This window comes from Diabrotica virgifera, chromosome 7 (genome assembly GCF_917563875.1).
Source record: "Diabrotica virgifera virgifera chromosome 7, PGI_DIABVI_V3a".
NCBI lineage: Eukaryota > Metazoa > Arthropoda > Insecta > Coleoptera > Chrysomelidae > Diabrotica > Diabrotica virgifera.
In genome coordinates, this window is record NC_065449.1 from 222,452,979 (window position 1) to 222,471,857 (window position 18,879).

An 18,879-nucleotide genomic window follows, 5' to 3' on the forward strand; every position below is an offset into this window, starting at 1 on the left:
AGAACCTGCTTTTCATTATGCTCTTACTGGGTCTACTTTAACTCTGCTCCTGCTGGGTCTACAAACTTCGTATATATTGTTGTGATCTTATTTTTTAAATCTGATGCTGTTCTCAGATGTAATTTATTTTACTTAATTAATTAATGATTATCTCATTAATCAAACAGATCAAATACCAATATAGTGTCAATCTCAGGGCTAAATTATAATATCAATTACTTACTTTCGTGGCTTCAAAGTATTTCTCAGTGGGTTCCTAATCGGGATAGATAAAAGAGAGTAAAATAATACACACATATGAATTTCAATTAGAAATTATAAAATCGTTTATTTTATCTAAATGGCATTCAATGCTTAATATTTCTTATATCTTATCTTTCTATCTTTATTTAATATAACATTTACAAACATGGGAATCTTATTTCTTTTTGTCTCCAAAGGTATTTTATTTGAAATGAACTATTATGATTTATCAGTGATAAATTGATTTAGGTTTGATAAAAAAATTTTTAATAATGATTGTGTGCCTCAATTTTCAATGTGGTATTTAATACATAAACCATACATTCATGTCATAACAAAATAGACTGACCTTTACTGATGATTTGACAATGTCTTCACACAAAACACGTTTCCTCCTATCTTGGGTTGCGATCAAACGACTCGTACCAGCTTCCCAGTAAATCCTCTGCTCCTTTCTGAAAACTACGCCTCGTACCGCCCTCGTTCCTGCCTTCTCCTGATGCCGTGTTCTACCTTTTTCAAACACTTCAACAAAAACCGGGATACTCTAGACTCAAGGAGTTATATCTTATCTCGACTCGGCCTAACACTCGTTCCACGATATCTTACTTTTTAAATTTCAACAACAAACTAACTATACCGGCGTTTCACGTTTTTGTACACTCCTCTCGAACACTGGACTTCGCCTTTCGATCGCTCAAAACATTCTGCCACATATCTCTCATCCGGTCTCCTACTTCCAAATTACCCCTTCCAGCATTCAAAAATCAACCAATCCCAAGCAACTTTCAATTATCCGTATTTATCAACACAACTTTCCTTTTTCTAAATATCTTAATGGATTTCAAGAAAAAATAATATTCCCCATTTCAATTTTACTTTCTACATTAATACAACATTTACAAATTTAATGACCTATTATCTTATTCACTAGAGCATTAGTTAGCGGTGGTTAATGACAAATCCTTCCGCGAACACTTTCTTTGTACACATCACTCTAATTGTTTACTTGAGTCGTATTGTTCCCGCGGTTCGTAAACACTTCTCCGAATCACTCTCTTAAAAGCTACCTATACATAGTTTGTTTTATACAGGGTGTTCCAAATTTACATGCCCGTGGTCGAGAAAAATGAAAACCTTTATTTTAATTTGACTTTAATTTATAATTATAAACTTTTATTTCTTATATCAATTAGGAATATAACAATATACAATTTTTTACTTTTTTATAAGCTATATTTCCACTAGAAATATTTTTTTTTCGATAAAATATTTACTTTTTGAATTATTTGAGAAAAAGCATCTGAAAATTGGTTTTTTTTGTTGAAAAATAACTCTAAAAGTATTGACTTAGTGAACAAACTCTATAGAACTAAAGTTGCTTAAAATTAGTCAGTTTATTCAATTCCGGACTAATCTTGAACGTATGTTTTTTCAACCCCGAGAAGGGGTGAAAGTCACCCCCAGGGCACAAGTACACATCGGTAAAATATCACTTTTTTTCTTTGACATGTTAGTTATGTATGCCAAATTTCATGTGAAATCCAAGCAGTTTTTTTTTTAAATTACATCAAAAGCCGAGAGTAAATGGACTATAAATTAGCTTGAGTTTTTATAAATATGTATATGATATATTTTATGATGTATTGATTTATGTTTAATGTTTATTAAAAACTTTTGATATACTATGTTTGATTTTATTGGGCGAGCGGACCCGCTTCCCAACTGGAACCAGGGCCCGCTGATCTATCGGTACGCCTATGGTGGAATACATCATAAAACGCATTATAAATTTGAAGTGGAAATAGTCAGGAGACGTCGCAAGGCAGAGAGACAACAGAATCAAAGAAGATTTTAGAGTGGCAGCCAATTGCAGACAAGCGAAGTCGTGGAAGACCACCTACCAGATGGACGGACGACATTAAAAGAATAACGACAAACTGGATTGTAGCTGCGCAGGACAGAGAAGGGTGGAGACATCTTGAGGAGGCCTATGTCCGACAGTGGACAAATTTAGCCGTGTGATGATTAACGTGTCTATTAGGTACGTAACGTATTTATTTTGAAATCTTTGAAAATGTTAAAAAGTTGTCTTATCCCCTATTTTAGCGACTCTACCGATAAGGGCAATTTTATCGCTGTAAATGGAAACGTTAGAGTGTATGTGAATATGTGTATGTTTTACCATATATGCATGGTAATCGACATGGCTGTCAACATATTCTATCAACATACTCTAAATATAGTTATTAGCATAAATTCAGAGTAAAAGAGAATTGCAATTTAAATTATATATCTATGCGGAACTATTTATAATAAATCAAATTTAAAATTGGATTTCGTAGATGGAATCTGAATTTACTCTTTATATGATTTTCGTTGTTTGGATAGATCATTTTCTAAAATTATTTAAATACCTACTCATACATTAGGTGAATTTTTCTCAACTACTTACGTATCTTCTTCGTTGCCTTGGAAATACTACCAATTACTTATTCCCTTTTTTTTTTAATTTTGTTGTAGGATTTTACAAAATGAATGCATGAATAATGTAAATACCCTGAACGAAAATATCGTAGAAGCTATTCAAGAGACTCAAGTAAAATGCTGCCCTTAAAGACACCAAGACGAAAAAATAACAATTGAAACAAAGCAACTAATGGAAACTAGAAGAAAAATCAAAGGAAACGAAAGCATTGACAAAGAAAAACTGGAAGTTTAGGAAGGAAAAATAAATAAAGAAGTATCAAAAGCTATAAGGAAAGATTTAAGGAAAAAGAATGAAAAGGTCCACCGAACACCGAACTATAGAATAAACGTCTGAAAGTCCTGAGAAGACGGTTAAACAATGGAAAATGTGAAACACATAAACTAAAGAACAAAGAAGGAGTCCCCACATAAAATGGAGAAGAACTACTACACATAGTTGAAGACTTCTATCAAGAACTCTACACAAGTCAAAGAGAAGACCAAACGAATTTAAAAGCCGCCGCATCACGCAAAATTATCAACCATGGTTCAGAGCTCAATCCAGAGATCACACTAAGCGAAATCCAGGACGCAATGAAAAAGATGGAAAACAATAAAGCAAAGCACCAGGGGAAGATGGAGTCGTAATAGAAGCTATAAAGATGGGCGGACGTACCCTTCTCAACCAAATAAAAATTTTGTTTAACCTTTGTCTAACAGATTGTTGCATACCGGAAACATGGAACAATGCAGTAACAATTTTACTACACGAGAAAGGAGACAAGGCGCACCTAGAAAACTATAGACCAACACGCCTACTGAACCACATCTATAAAATGTTTACCCGAGTAATTTCGACAAGACTAGAAAAAAGTTAGATTTCTACCAGCCCCGTGAACAAGCTGGTTTCCGCTCAAAATTCGGAACAAACGATCACCTACAAACAGTAAAAACCTTAATAGAAAAATTGATAGAATATAACAGATCACTGATACTGATCTTCTTAGATTTTCACAAAGCCTTCGACACTGTGGAATTAGATAGCATTATAATTGCTCTGTACAGTAGTATAATAGAATACCGGTTTACAAAGTTAGTACAAAAATATTGTATCAAAACGCCACAATGCGTGTAAAACTACCACTAATGCTGATAGAGTTTATTTAGTCTACAAGTATTTTTTTTATTATTTGGATGGATTGACTACCTCAATAGTATTTTGACCAATTCGGTAGCGGAGGCGCAGAAGATAAATAGGAAATCTCTAGAGGAGGACTGCCTACCGTCTAGCTAGACAGCTGAAAACATAAGAAATAACTTTGTGGGGTAGAATATATTAGTGGTTGAGTACTGGAAAAGAGTGGAATAGATATATTAGCAGAATGGAAGAAAGAAGGGCCAGAATCGGAGGAGACAAATCGCCAACGGGACGGAGAAGTGTAGACTGTAGACCTACCCCGAAAAAGTTGGAGCGACAATGGAAACGTGCATGCAGCTGGAAGAATTTTAAAATGGTAACTCACCTTTAATAAATAAAGAAAAAAGAAGAGAAACATTAGAAGATGCTAGAAAAATTTGGTTTTATTACCTTTTCACATTTGAACAAGGGTTTAAAAAGAAATAGTTATCTGTACGATTAGAAACTATTAGCCCCATTACTATCCAAATCAAAAAGGATACAAACAATAAAAACCACTATTACAACTAATTTTTTAACAGTGTGTATAAAGATATCGAATTAAATATATTTTAAATTCTTTTGTTTCAGTCGATATACAAATTTTTTAATGTGATAATTTAATAAACATTTGGTATCAAATATATTAGAGGTCTTTTTAACGTGTAATCAATTAATACCGCTTAAGATAACAATAAGAATGATATAATAACATTTTGTTGAAAATTTCCAAATATTTGCGATAAGGAAAACTCCAAATTGGTTAGTGGATGTTATAGGACAACACAATTGTATCTACTATTCTTTTCCTGTACGATGAAACTTATAAATTAATAGCAAAATCATTTGATATTATTTTAATAAATCACGATGATCTCGTGTGTGTTTCTTCTTTTAATTTGTGTCAAGTTTGTTGTCTCTTTTTCTCCGGCTGAGGTAAGTAGTACAAACAAAGAAGAATTACTTCGTACAGTATAAAAAATATTCCTGGGTGGAGAAGATTCAAAACTCCACAATACTAGAACGTCTCAGCAAGACTACTGAGATCATAAAAAGCATCAAGCAGTGAAAGCTGGAGTACTTCGGACATGTAATGAGAGGTCCCAAATATAGGCTGCTACAAAATATTATGCAAGGAAAAATAGCAGGCAAACGCAGTCCAGGACGAAGAAGAACCTCATGGTTGAAGAACTTGCGAGATTGGTATGGTGTTGATACAAGCATGCTATTTAGGGTGGCAGTGAATAAAATTAAGATAGCTATGATGGTAACCAACGTTCTGAAAGGACTTGGTACATGAAGAAGAAGTATAAAAAAATGCTTTTGTTAATACTTATATACCAGGGGTGGGCAAACTTTTTTAATAAGGGCCACAAAAGGTTTTTGGTCTATTACCAAGGGCCGCAATGTTTTCGAAATTTAATTTGGGGGGGGGGGGATGTTAAGCAATTATTTTTTGATTTGTTTGAAACTATGGTAGAATTATTTTATTTTTAAATTAAATAAACATATTCAGTACAATTCAAAGAATATCCGAACAAAATGTTTCAAGACAAACTATTGAAAAATAAGCCAACAGTGGCAAATTTTTACCGACACCGATTAACAAAATGAATTTTTCAGTAGACATCAGAACTCGTTATTGGATCATTAGAAAAAAAAATTCAAAAATATTTTATTAGCTTATGAGTTTCTCGAGATAACACTGCCGAGTTTTTTAGTTTTGACGATTTTTGCGTTTTTGATATATCACTCAGAGTGAATAAGTGAAATACCGAAATAGTGAAAATCAACACATTTGTTATTGATACCTTACGAAATATCTAAAGAAAATTTATGAAAAATTTCAGGTGAATCTGTCAAGTAGCGTTTGAGTTACAATGTCCACCGCTTATAAAAAGCAGTTTAGCAGTTTTGAGAAAAACACGTTTAGTTTTGACAACTTTTAGGCCTTGTTCAGATAGGGCGGTTTGCCAACGTTTGACGCCGCGGTTTACCTGAAAAACCCAACCGCCGCGGTTCAAGTTGCCAAGAAACAAATGGAATCGTACATATGCAACCTCTCCGTCGTCAAATCGCGGCGGTTGTAAGTTAAGACTAGGGGAGAAATGAGACCGCCAGTCAATCGTTCTCATGTGTACGATGCAAAAGTCGGCTAACCGCGGCGTCTACCGCTGGCAAACCGCCTACATGAAAACAAGCGCTATTTTCAATTTCTTCTGTCTGTCAAATCGTAAAGTGATGCACATCGGAATATGTTTTTAAATCGCAGAGTAATTTACAAAAGAAAATGAAACAGTTGTTGAACGTTTCTCACTACGCTCAACAAGCTGCTGCAAAGCGAGTCGAAGGTAGGGATATTTACTAGGGAAAACTACCAGAAATACATGCTGTATTTCTGGTAGTTTTCCTACAGTCAAACTGAAATTTTTAGAATATTTTTGAAAGTATATATTTTCATACAAAATAATAAAAAAAATCTAAAATTTCAAAATCAAACCATATCCCTACCTCCTATACCACATTCGCACTTATTTAATCAAGGTATTTGTCGTAAATATACAGGGTGTTTCATTGAGAAACGGAAATAAGTACTTAAATTGTGAATAGAGGTCACTGAGGCATTTCTAGATATACTACATTTATTACCTCAATGATTTTTATAACTGAGTTACAGGGTGTTTTATCGATTTTGTCCATGTGTTTCTGGAAGCATAACTTTAAAACCACCTTGTATATTTTTTGATATTTGACATAGATATCTCTCATATAAAATCCAAACCACCCAACTGCTAATCACAAGAATAATACAGATCCGGACTAAACAAAATTATTGGGAAATAATTGGACTAATTCTTTCTTTTTTATAAATATGATCAATGAATAGTTTGAATTTCATTACAAAAGTTTCATTTTGCGATGAACACTTATAAATTTAGCAAAGTAGCAGTGTTTAGTTTCTAAATAATTTCCTCCCTTAATTCACAGCATCTTTTAAGAACCTTTTCTAAACTTAATTATCGAATATGATTGTTGATTGTGGTATAAGACATCAGTATGTTCTGTCTCTAACTTTTCCAAAAATGCTTTGAATTCACGATGATTTAATCCTATTGAACTAATACAGTTAACAATATTAGTGATAACTGAAATGACGTTGTGCACTTGCAAAACATTTTTGCACAATATCTGATGATGGATTATGCAATGAAGAATAATAAATCATGTTCTGGAAACGGTTGAACGTAATCTTTAAGTTTTCTCAACGTTACAATATTTGCTCCTCTTAAATTTGGTGCTCCGTCAGTTGTTTTTACTAGGTGGTTACGGGTTAATTCAAAATTTTCCACACAGTTCCTGACTACTTCGAAAATATCATTTTCATTTGTTGAAATTTCATGGATATCATTGAGGGAGCCGATAAGCCTCTGTGCCAAAAACCCAAATCATTGCTGGCGTTATATTGAAAATTTGCGGAAAAATCACCCGCTGCGAAAGTGATAATATTAATAGCTGCATTATCTATCTATATTTAATTATCAATATTAGCAATAATTAGAAAAAATCTTGAAGTGAAAATAATTCACTTTTTCTTCTCGGGTCGCAAAAAAATGTCTAAAGGGCCGCATGCGGCCCGCGGGCCGCACTTTGCCCACCCCTGTTATATACTTATGTGCATATTATAACGGGTTACACGTACAACTGTCAGACTAACGAATATTTTTAAAAGATATTTAATTGAAAACTTATTCGTCCATTTTCCTGGTAACACCTCCATGGCTTCTAAAAATTGCAAGCCAGATGAATGCTGAAGCGAAGAAGACAAGAGAGAATTTTAAAAATTTGCAATTCACGACCCCGTCTGTTCAGCGTGGTAAATTCCAATGGAAAATGGACCTATGTTACTCAAAGGAGTAATATTAATATAAAATAAAAATGTATAAAATTTTTATTCGGTTGCAATGCGAAACCAAAATTGTCATAATTGTTACTTAGTTCAAAGAGCACAACCTCTTATCGATGATTTCGCCACTTTTAGTGGATCTTCAGGGAATGCATAGGTTGCTATGTCTGCCCTAAGTTTAAATTTTCAACTCTATTAGTCCTCGCATTGCAACTGACGTGATGGTAGTTGGTGCCTAGCGGCATCTTCTAAATAAAAGTCAAAGTTTTCATCCTAATAAAAATATTTAAAAATATTTTTAAAAGATATTTAATTGAAAACTTACTGGACCATTTTCCAGGTAACACCTTCATGGTTTCTAGAAATTGCAAGCCAGATGGATGCTGAAGCGAAGAAGACAAGAGGGAATTCTAAAATTTGCAATTCACGACCCCGTCTGTTCAGCGTGGTAGAGATGTTCGATACGTATCGATACATTGATTTATCGATACTTTATATTTTGATATTCAATATTTTGTATCGATACACTAGTTGGTATCGATACTGTGTATCGATACACCGAATCTATATATCGTATCGAAAATGTTATGAAAAAAATACCAAAAAAAAAAAACAAGGAATGAAGGAATCTATTTTGACCAATAACACTAATTATTTTTGTAATAAATATAAAAATAACCTATAAAATAAATAAACTTCTATTTGTTACATGTAATAAGATCCTATTATAGAAAAAAGTTAAAATAAGATCATTGAAAACAGTAAAACGTTGAATTTAATAATCTTGTCATTACCGAATACCATAAGCCAATAAGGCTTGCCATGTCTAGGGATTTTCTTCTTCGGATCTAGGGATTTTTGGAGCTTCGGGTGACCATACTGCGCATGCGTATATGTCAAAATAAAGATATCGATATTTTGTATCGAATCTATACTTGCAGTATCGATACTTTTGATTACGATATCAAAGGGTATCGATAACGAACCTAACAATACGTATCGATACATTGTATCGATACTTTGGTGAATATTGAACATCTCGCCGTGGTAAATTCCAAAGGAATATTGACCTATGTTACTCAAAGGAATTATACTAATATAAAATAAAAATGGATACCATTTTTTTTTTTCAGTTGCAATACGAAGCCAAAACTGTCTTAATTTTTACTTAGTTCAGAGAGCGCAACCAGCACTCTTATCGACGATTTGGCCACTTTTTAGTGGCTCTTCAGATAATGAATAGGTTGCTATCTCTGCCCTAAGTGTAAATTTTCGACTCTACTAGTCCTCGCATTGCAACTGACGTGATGGTAGTAGGTGCCTAGCCGGCATTAGCTAAATATAAGTCAAAGTTTTCATCTTAATAAAAATATTTTTAAAAGGCAGGTAAACAAAACGGTATATTGTGATTGCGCGCAGCGGTATATATCAGCAGCTCTAATACCCGAAAGTTAGGTTTCGACCGAAGGGTTAGGTCTTCCTCCTTTGAAAATTGTATTGTATAATATATAATATATAATATATTAATTTTTTAATTAATTATGTGCAATTAAATAGCTTACATTTAAAAAAATTAAAAATATTAATTATAAAAGAAACACTATTTAGTTTTTTTATCACAACTATTTCAATGTAGTATTCACTTGTTATTATCTTAATTTTTTAAAATTAGCAAAATTTCCGTTCAAAACGAATAAGAAGTAAATAAAACTTCCGTTTACTATAATTTACGACTTGGCGCGCAATCACAGCATACCTTTTTAAAGACGTGCGCGCAATTGCACCATTGGCTATTGGCTAAAAATAATAATTACTGTTGTCAGTTTCCCATTAATACCTAATTATACTTTAATGTAATTGAAGTGTTAAAATACATCTGTTGTGATACGAAACAGTTATTTAGACATTAAATTAAAGTTATTAATTATGATATATCAAACTAAATAATGGTCTTGTTAAGAAGAAATCTGCGCCTCCTAACTGTCGAATGGGGCAAAATTTGTTCATACGCGAAATTTACAAACTATTGTAGTTTAAGTGCGGTAAATTAAAAACTCATTAAGTGCTTAACTACTACACTCAACGAAAAAGGTACGTAATATAATACAAATGTTAATTCAGACAAAAAACACAATACTTAAAATTTGTCCTATTCTTGGTTTTATTGGAACAACAAAGCGATGTTCATCAATTCATTATTTTCGTTAGTTGAGCCAATGTATTACGTTTATTGAATGGACGAACATTCATTATGTATACCATAATATCACTTTATTGGTATTACGAACTCTGTTCACTGAGTCAACGAACACTATTTATTGAAACAACAACGTCGTTAATTGACCGACGAAGATTATTCGTTGTGTCAATCACAGTGTTATTTCTCCTAATGTATTTCGTTTATTTCTACAATTATTTCCGTTTGTTGTTATAATTAATTCCGTTCATTTCCACAATAAATACGGTTTTTTTTACAAGCAATTCTATTCATTCTTACAATCAGTTTTGGTCATTCCTACTATGAACGTATTTTATATTAATAATTACTGAATGCATTAGCCCAATGTATGATATTAATTGATTAATAATAATTTTTTAATCCCCCTTTTTTGTCCTTAACCTAATGGACTTTACACTGTGTGATTTTTCATATGATTTCACTTATACAGTGCACTGGAATAAGTGTTACACTCCCTCCACCCCCTTATTAACTTATTTATTTTTAGCACATAAGCTAAACTCTCGGACATGTCGATTTTAAAAATAATCAAAGTATATTATAACGTCAATGTTTCGAACTTTACACGATTCCTCTTCAGGTGACAGGCGTAACTTTGATTTCTTTAAATGGGAAAGTACGTCATGTGACAGCTCATTTAAAAGCGTTTGAAATAGAGATTTCAAAAATGTATAACACTTTAATCCTTTTTGAGAGAGCAGGTGCAAAATTTCGATCGAATTCTTTTTAAACGCATTCATTTTTTTTGGAATCCTGAGAAAACTAATAAGTATTTTTGAAAAATTTAAACGCAGAATAAAAGATTAATAGAAGATTATTACCGAGGGCAAAAAGTCCCTTAGAATAAACAAAAAGTTTCTCTTTTTCACCCCTGTGACTTATTACAATAATCATTATAGAAGTTCTCAGGGACTTCAGACCCTCGATAATACTGTAATATTTTATTCTGCGTTTAAATTCTCAAAAATAATAATTAGTTTTCTCAGGATTCGAAAAAAATGAATACATTTAAAAAGAATTCGGCCGAAATTTCACGATAATAGACACACGAAAACTTCCTTCTACTACGGACTACACTTGGAAACGAAATCAAATTATTATTCGGCACTTCGGTAAAACAGAGAAGTTAGGGGTATTACGATAAGGAAAAGCCGTTACATTTCAAATGGTCAAGCAAAACATTTATTGTCTCAACAACTACGATTACTGTCACAATGATCGCATTGATTGTGGGTATTAAACGCAGTAGTAGATTGATTATTGCATTCGTTGTCACAACAATTAGTTTACATCTATACAATAATCATATGTTACTCTATATTAACAACATTTGTACATTGTTTTAATGAAATCTGTACGTTGTCATGATAAACCAAGGTAATTACTTGTCATGTACGAAATCAAGAAAGTGAGTTGCTGCCACAATTAACATTATTTATTAAATATACGAAACTGAGTTATTGGCTGAATAAATTGAGTGATATTGATTAATATACTCTAGTTGTTTTCACAATTATTATTCAATCATTGTGACAATAACCAAATACATTCGTCAGTGTCTAAAAGTTCGTTGAAACAACAAATTAAATTGTTGTTACAACGAAATACTCTTCAATAATCACTGTTAATAAATATTACGAACTAAATTTTTTTGAGTGTACTTGGACAGAAACTTCTTTTTGTGGACCACTCAGTTCAGGTCAGTAAGTGATTATTTTAAATAATATAATTGATTAAAGTTAAATTCAAAACAAATACAGGTAAACCGTGTTTGGATAAAGAATAAAATATAAATATGGCTGCAGGACGAATGCAACCGACTACAATTAATAAACGAAGCGTTTTTAATGTAACAAAATAATAACTTTTTCAAGAAAATTGCCAACGTTCCCAAAACGAACAATTATTATATACAGAATGGGTAAAAGTCAGTAATGAAAAAGATCAACTAGACAGTATGATCACGCAAATGCAAACACATATAAGCAGGGCTGCCGCTAAAGTGTTGGCCGCCCGTGTGCAACTTAATATTTGCCGCCCCCTTTTAACACTTTAGTCGTTTCAACATAGGTACTAGTATTTAAAGAAATGTGCAGGAGATACATCGTAACCGTAATGCGTATATGAATAATAATTGCTCTTATCTCGACGTTACTTTTAGACCTGGACCAGAGTACCAAAAAAATGTTGATTAATAGCAAGCTGAAAATTTGTTAATAGCGTAACGGTGTCTAATCTAAAATTCACACTGGGAGTGCAGTACGGTTAAGATAGGAATGCGTATCCAGTGTTGCCACAGTTTCTGTCGACGCTCTTAAGAGAGCAATCAACAACTGGTGAAGACCGACAACCCTGTGCGTTTATTTCCAATTGGAAATGTATTGCCCTATCTTAGCTGCACTGCACTCTCGGTGTGAATTTCTCTCTAGTCGGACAAAGTTTGATGTATGGGAAGACTGGGACAGGGGAAGTTTTAATTGTGGAATAAGTTAAAAATTTGGAACGTCAGACTACGAAAACGTTCCATGTATTTTGTCGTACATAACTTCCAAGTGATTTGTTACCATTTCATTAACTCTCATGCAAAAATCAGACTGGTGTTTATCACCAACGGGAATTTTAATAAGTGGAACACGAAGAACATGTCAAATGACAGGAATCATGTTGGTTAGTAATAGCAGTCTGATTTTTACACGAGAGTCTAATGAAAGGGTAAAAAAATCAATTGGATGTTCTGTCCGACAAAATACATGGGATGTTTTCGTAATCTGACGTTCCAAATAATAAAACTGTTCCACAATGAAAACTCCCCTGTTCCAGTGTTCCCGTACATCAAAGTTTGCCCGACTAGACACTGTTAAGCTATTAACAAATTTTCAGCCTGCTATTAATCAACTTTTTTGGTACGCGGAATTCCAGCCTATTTGAAATCCAGTAGTGTGCAAAAGAAACGGGCACACTACTATATATTCCAAACAAAATCGTTTATCAAAAGGGTATCTAAAATCATCAAATTCTTAACTTAGACTGAACTATAAGCCATCTATAACCATACATAAGCATAAAACAACAATGTTATAACAGAGCAACCATCGAGTAATAAAAAAGATTTTTTTTAAACTATCGAGTAATAAAAAAATACTTTTTTATTACTCAATGAGAGCACCGTAACAAGAACTTATCTAAATTCTCAGAAAGTATCATATTGTCCTATCGTATTCTCTTAACAAATCATAAATTTTCAGAATTTGAAAAAATCGCATATGAACCACGTAGATAAAAAAGTCCGAAAGCTGCCAGCCACTTTGAACTAAAAAGCATTCCCGGAACTACTTTATGACTACAGCTGCGAAAGGGCAGTTCATATAATAAATAACATTTTCTGGAATTTATTTTTGTTTAGGTTGTTTGGAATATTAGAGTTTATAGAAATATCTGAATCATTACTATTTAATTTTTTGAATATATTTTCGTTTTAAAAAAGTCTTATCATCAGTGGCCTGCTTTTGGCCGCCCCTATAATTGGTCGCCCGTGTGCGATGCACACTTTGCACACATGGTAGCGGCAGCCCTGCATATAAGTATGCTAGAAAATCAAATCAAACAGATTTGCAATCAATCAAATAATAACGCTAAAAATACTGAGGCGACGCCTCCTCCCAGGCAAGAAAAGAATACGAGACTGATGAAGAGGAACTGGCTAAAGGAACAGAATGGGTAACGGGTAAGGGTAAGAAACAGGCAAAAGAAAAGGAAAATAATGAATACCTCATTTTCTCCACCTATTGTTACAAAAAAAGAAGAAGTAACTAATCGGCTTGAACCTAAACAAAAAAAAGTCCAAACTCCACTACCAATAAATAGTGGAAGGAATTAAAGAATATAATAAAATCGAACTGCTCACAAAGGAAATAGGTATAAATAAATTTATAATCCAAATGGTAAATATTGAACTTTAAAACTAAAGCCAACGACGAGGATATGTATCGTGGCGTGACAAAAATAACTACGAGAGCAAACACCACACAGTTGGTTCACATACGAAGATAAAAGAACACGACCAATTAAGGTAATAGTCAAATATCTCCCGCAATCGTGCAAACCAGACATCATTATTGAAGAAGTGGTAAGGAGAGGTTTTAAAGCAGTGAATGCTATTAATAAAATTAAGTGGCGTACCAAGGAATCACTTGACATGTTCATAGTGACTTTTGACAACAGCGAAGATATAAATAAAATGCATAGTATACAGCATATACTACAATGTAAAGTCGAAATACAACCATGTAAATCCTCCAAATTAATATCTCAATGCCAAAAATTGCCAGGCATATGGGCAAAATAAGTACAAACAAGCTGAAAATGCGAGCATTATCATAACTAAATTTTGTTTATTTACGTATTTTAATTCATAATATGGAAAATTGCTAGTATGAAAGTTGTTTAAAATTAAAATAGTTATTTTCCTAACAAGTGCAGAAAGTCATACTTTTCCGCAAGCGACTGCAGTTTGCCGAACGACACGAAGCGGTAGTTCGGCAAGCAGTCGAGTGCGGAAAAGAGACTTTCTGCAAGCGTTAGGAACAATATTTTTTCTACGAGTCTTTAAAAAATGACCAAATCTTAATCTATTAATTTAATTAATATGAAAATACATACACAAATTAATCCTTTGACAAGGTTGTCAAAACCAAACTTTCAGCATAATTGGTTAGCATGACGACGATCTTGGTTTCCATGACGACGATTCAAAACCACTGTTATTGTCTACTGATTTGACTTTCGAATATTATGTCAGAATTATTTTATTTCATCGAATTCTCGCGTTAATTTCATTAAAACATGAACACAATAAGATATATTTGAAATAAATTACTAAATAATATCTAAATATCAGTTTATTGCAAGTATTATAATTATTTTAAGGCCATATTAACATATCTAAATTAAAACGCGTGCGGAAAAGTAAAACGCGTGCGGAAAAGTAACACGCGTGCGGAAAAGTACAACTTTCTAAACTAAAACGCGTGCGAGAAAGTAGACATTTTTGCACGCTCGTAGAAAAATTATGTTTTAATATGCAATTATATCATTCTAATTTAAATGTTGTAAACTATAAAGGTACTTTACTCTTGATCGAAATTAATATTTTTCATATACCTCGTATAAAATTAATAAAATTTGATATATGATAGTTGCATCATAAATCTTAGACCATTAAGAGCTTTTTATGCAGAATAACTTTTCTTCGTCAAATTAAAAATAAAAGAGTTATAAATGAAAATATTGTTGGTATCCATAATTTAAGAAAAATCTTCGAATATTTTTTTCCATTATAAGGATGTAATTGCACATATCAGACCATAATTTTTTATGCCAAACAACATTTCATATAGTCGGTTCACTAAACTCAGACACAACTGGCTAGTGATTTTAGTCAGTAATTTTGCCAATTTGGCAAAAAAAATTACTAAATAGTTAATAATTACTAAATAATTAGTAATTTTGGCAAAATTGGCAAAAAACAAAAAAATTACCTACTAAAATCACTAGCCAGTTGTGTCTGAGTTTAGCGAACCGACTAACTGACTAATAATAACAGTTTTCATTTCATAACAAATGGAACAGTCCGTTTATCATTAGGTACTCCCATCAAACGGGAGGCCGTATACTCGTATAAACATTTTTAAAGTTATTAATAAATTATTGCTTTCAAAATATACTCAAATTGTATTTTTGAACATCTTATTTATTTTATATAATAACTAAATTCACTATCAAATGTCATTGATATTTTATTCGTCATATATGTCATAGGTACTTAATTTAAAATTTAGTTTGACATTTACGAAGTGTCAAACTCAACTGCAAATGTAAATAACCTATGCTTTGTTTAACAAATTCAGATTAAAAAACTAGCGTACTTACTAGCAACGATTTCAGCTGACGTTTAGTGTGTCGGCAAAAAATAAAAGGATTGTGACGTCACATTTTAGATTTTGAGGTCGATTATCTCGAAGAAGGTTGGAGATATCGAAATGCCGTTTTCAGATTTGGATTCAGAAGACAAAACTACGTAGAAATCCATCGATAAATCTGCTCTAAGCTTTGCAGGAGCGGCAACGCAATAACACACAGATTTTGCGAATTTATGAACAAAAAGTTTTCGTTGATTAAGACAGTTTCGGCTTCGCATTGCAACTGAATAAAATGAAGAAAATAAGCACAAAAGAGAAAAATAGGAAAATGTTAAAAATGCATGGATTTACTGCTTTTTTACCATACTAAAAATGGTTTAAAGAAGAAATATGTTAGAAATTTTTGGCCTCCATTAGTATCTTTATCATAAAAGTTATACAAAAATAGAACTGTAATTATAAATTATTTTTTAACCTTCTGTATAAAGACATGTAATTATGAATATTTTAATATTTTTGTTTTTTAGTGGATATATAGGGTGTTTGGTAAATAATACCTTAGATTCCGGAGCTTAAAATAGGTCGATTTAAGCTAACTTACCTTAGTACAAAAGTTGATACCTAATAACTGAAATACAGGGTGTCAAAATTAAACTTTTATTTCATTTATTCTTGAATATTTCCTGACAGACATGAGCTAGCAACACGAATTTTGGTAAGCGGGGGTTTTAGTGACGAGAAATCTAATTTTGCCACCAATAATGATGTATTACTCAGAGGGCGCCACATACGTCTTTCAGCGCTTATTTAATACGTTCAATTTTTTTATCATACACTCTACATACTTTTTGAATCAACATTTTTATTCTCTTAATATTTTTACTTAAAAAAATATGACACATTCATCTCGCTGAAATTAACCGTTTTAGAAATAGACGCATTTTAAATCTGCGATGCAACATAATTTTTGCATATCATTGTAGTTATACCCGAAAAATAAACTTAAAACCATAATAATTGAGCAAGTTCTCATATTTATGTTATTGCATCCTAAATTCCATTAGAAGAAAATTTTTAGTTTATTTTTTTTGGGTGTAACTACAATGATATTATGCAAACAACTATGTTGCATCGCAGATTTAAAATGCGTTTATTTCGAAAACGGTTAAGTTTAGCGAGATGATTGTAGTAGTATATCTTTTTTAAGGCCGTCCGCACATGGGTCGATCGAAGACCCGTCTCGAAGTTCGCGCGTCTTGCTCGTCTTGTACGAACCCTGCGGCACAGGCGATTGCTCTCCGCACACTAGTCGATTCAGTTTGCTCACATCTTCCAACCAAGAAGAACGCATTTTTTATTTATCAACCCAAACGACTATTTAGATCTGTAGAAAGTACGGTATTGTTACATTTTTAGTATCATTTGTATACAATGAGCCATAGGCGTAACCAGGATGATCCTAAGGGGGGGGTTACAACTACCTGAAAGGGGGGGGGGGTTACAACTACTGGAAGGTCTCTGAGGGCTATGGTGTTAAGCGTATAGAGCTCAAAGTACATCCCAATGGGGGGGGGGGTTACAACCCCCAAAACCCCCCCCTGGTTACGCCTATGCAATGAGCATTATACAATTGAGGGTTCTATTTTCCCAACGAATTTTATATTAAACACCTAGAAACAAGTTCAATGTTTCCAGAATTTTATATTACAAACAATATATTTCCACAAAGTTAGTAGGCTACAATCAACGAACATAACATGCACAGATCTTTAAATAAATGTAAAATATCATTCAGCGCAAAAAACAACAAAAAACTAAGGAAACAGATAAAATAAACTACCTATATGACTGTAAACATGAGTCTTACTCGAACTTTCTCGTGCACTACGGATCGCAAGCGACGAGAGTCGTACAAGACGAAGAGATTTGGAATCTTAAACGCTCCGTGTACGGAGGTCCATGCCACAACGAAGGAACTTTACTGGCGGGGAGAGACCTATGTGACTGGAATCGAGTCGAGTAGTTCGAGCGTCGCCCCATGTGCGGACCGCCTAAGTAAAAATATTAAGAGAATAAAAATATTGATACAAAAATATATAGAGTGGGGGATAAAAGAATTTAACGTATTAATAAATCATTTTTGTAGACGAATTTAAATTTCTCGTCCCAAAAAACCCCGCTTACCAAGTTAACTTATGCCTGTCAGAAAATATTCAAGAATAAATAAAATAAAAGTTTAACTTTGACACCCTGTATTTCAGTTATTATCAATTCGCACTAAAGTAAGTTAGCTTAAATCGAGGTATTTTAAGCTCAGCAATCTAAGGTTAAGTAATGGCCCATTCTTTACCAAACACCCTGTATACATATTCTAATGAGATAATGTTATAAATATTTTTTGATATCAACTACAATACCGCTGAAGATAACAACAAAAATGATAAAATAACATTCTGTAAAATATTTGCCGCCATTTTGCTAGATAAAAAACCCACAAACTTGTTGGTGGGTGTTATTGGATAATAATTATTGCAAATTGTACTATTCTTTTCCTGTATAATAAAACGCTTAAATAGCCAAACCGTTTGATATTATTTTAATAAATCACAATGATCTCGTTTGTGATTCTTCTCTTAATATGTGTCAAGTGCGGTGTCTCTTTGTCTCCGGCTGAGGTAAGTAGTACAAACAAATAAGAATTGCTTTTTTTAATAAAAGAAGAAATGGTTTTTTTAATATATGTGTAATTATGAGCATCTAGGTAACGGGTTACAAGTATAAACTCTATAGCAGGGGTGGGCAAATACTTTTAAGCGCGGACCAAAATGAAATTTTCAAAATGTCTCCCGGGCCGGAGGACTATATCCAGGATGTACGCTAATGTTTTTGGTGGAGGTTTTTCTCTGCCTAAAAAATTTTTTTGACAAAA

At 32.8% G+C, this 18,879-nt stretch overlaps 1 protein-coding gene across 1 annotated transcript in view; it reads left to right on the plus strand.

Annotated features, from left to right (window-relative positions):
* Positions 1-18,467: 18,467 nt before the first annotated feature.
* LOC114324258 (angiopoietin-related protein 7-like) overlaps positions 18,468-18,879 on the plus strand; it is a 29,331-nt gene continuing 28,919 nt past the window's right edge. The window contains exon 1 of the mRNA XM_050657180.1: positions 18,468-18,625. Within this exon, the coding sequence (XP_050513137.1) occupies positions 18,560-18,625 (66 nt within the window). The 5' untranslated portion in view covers positions 18,468-18,559. The remainder of the gene's footprint in view (positions 18,626-18,879) is intronic.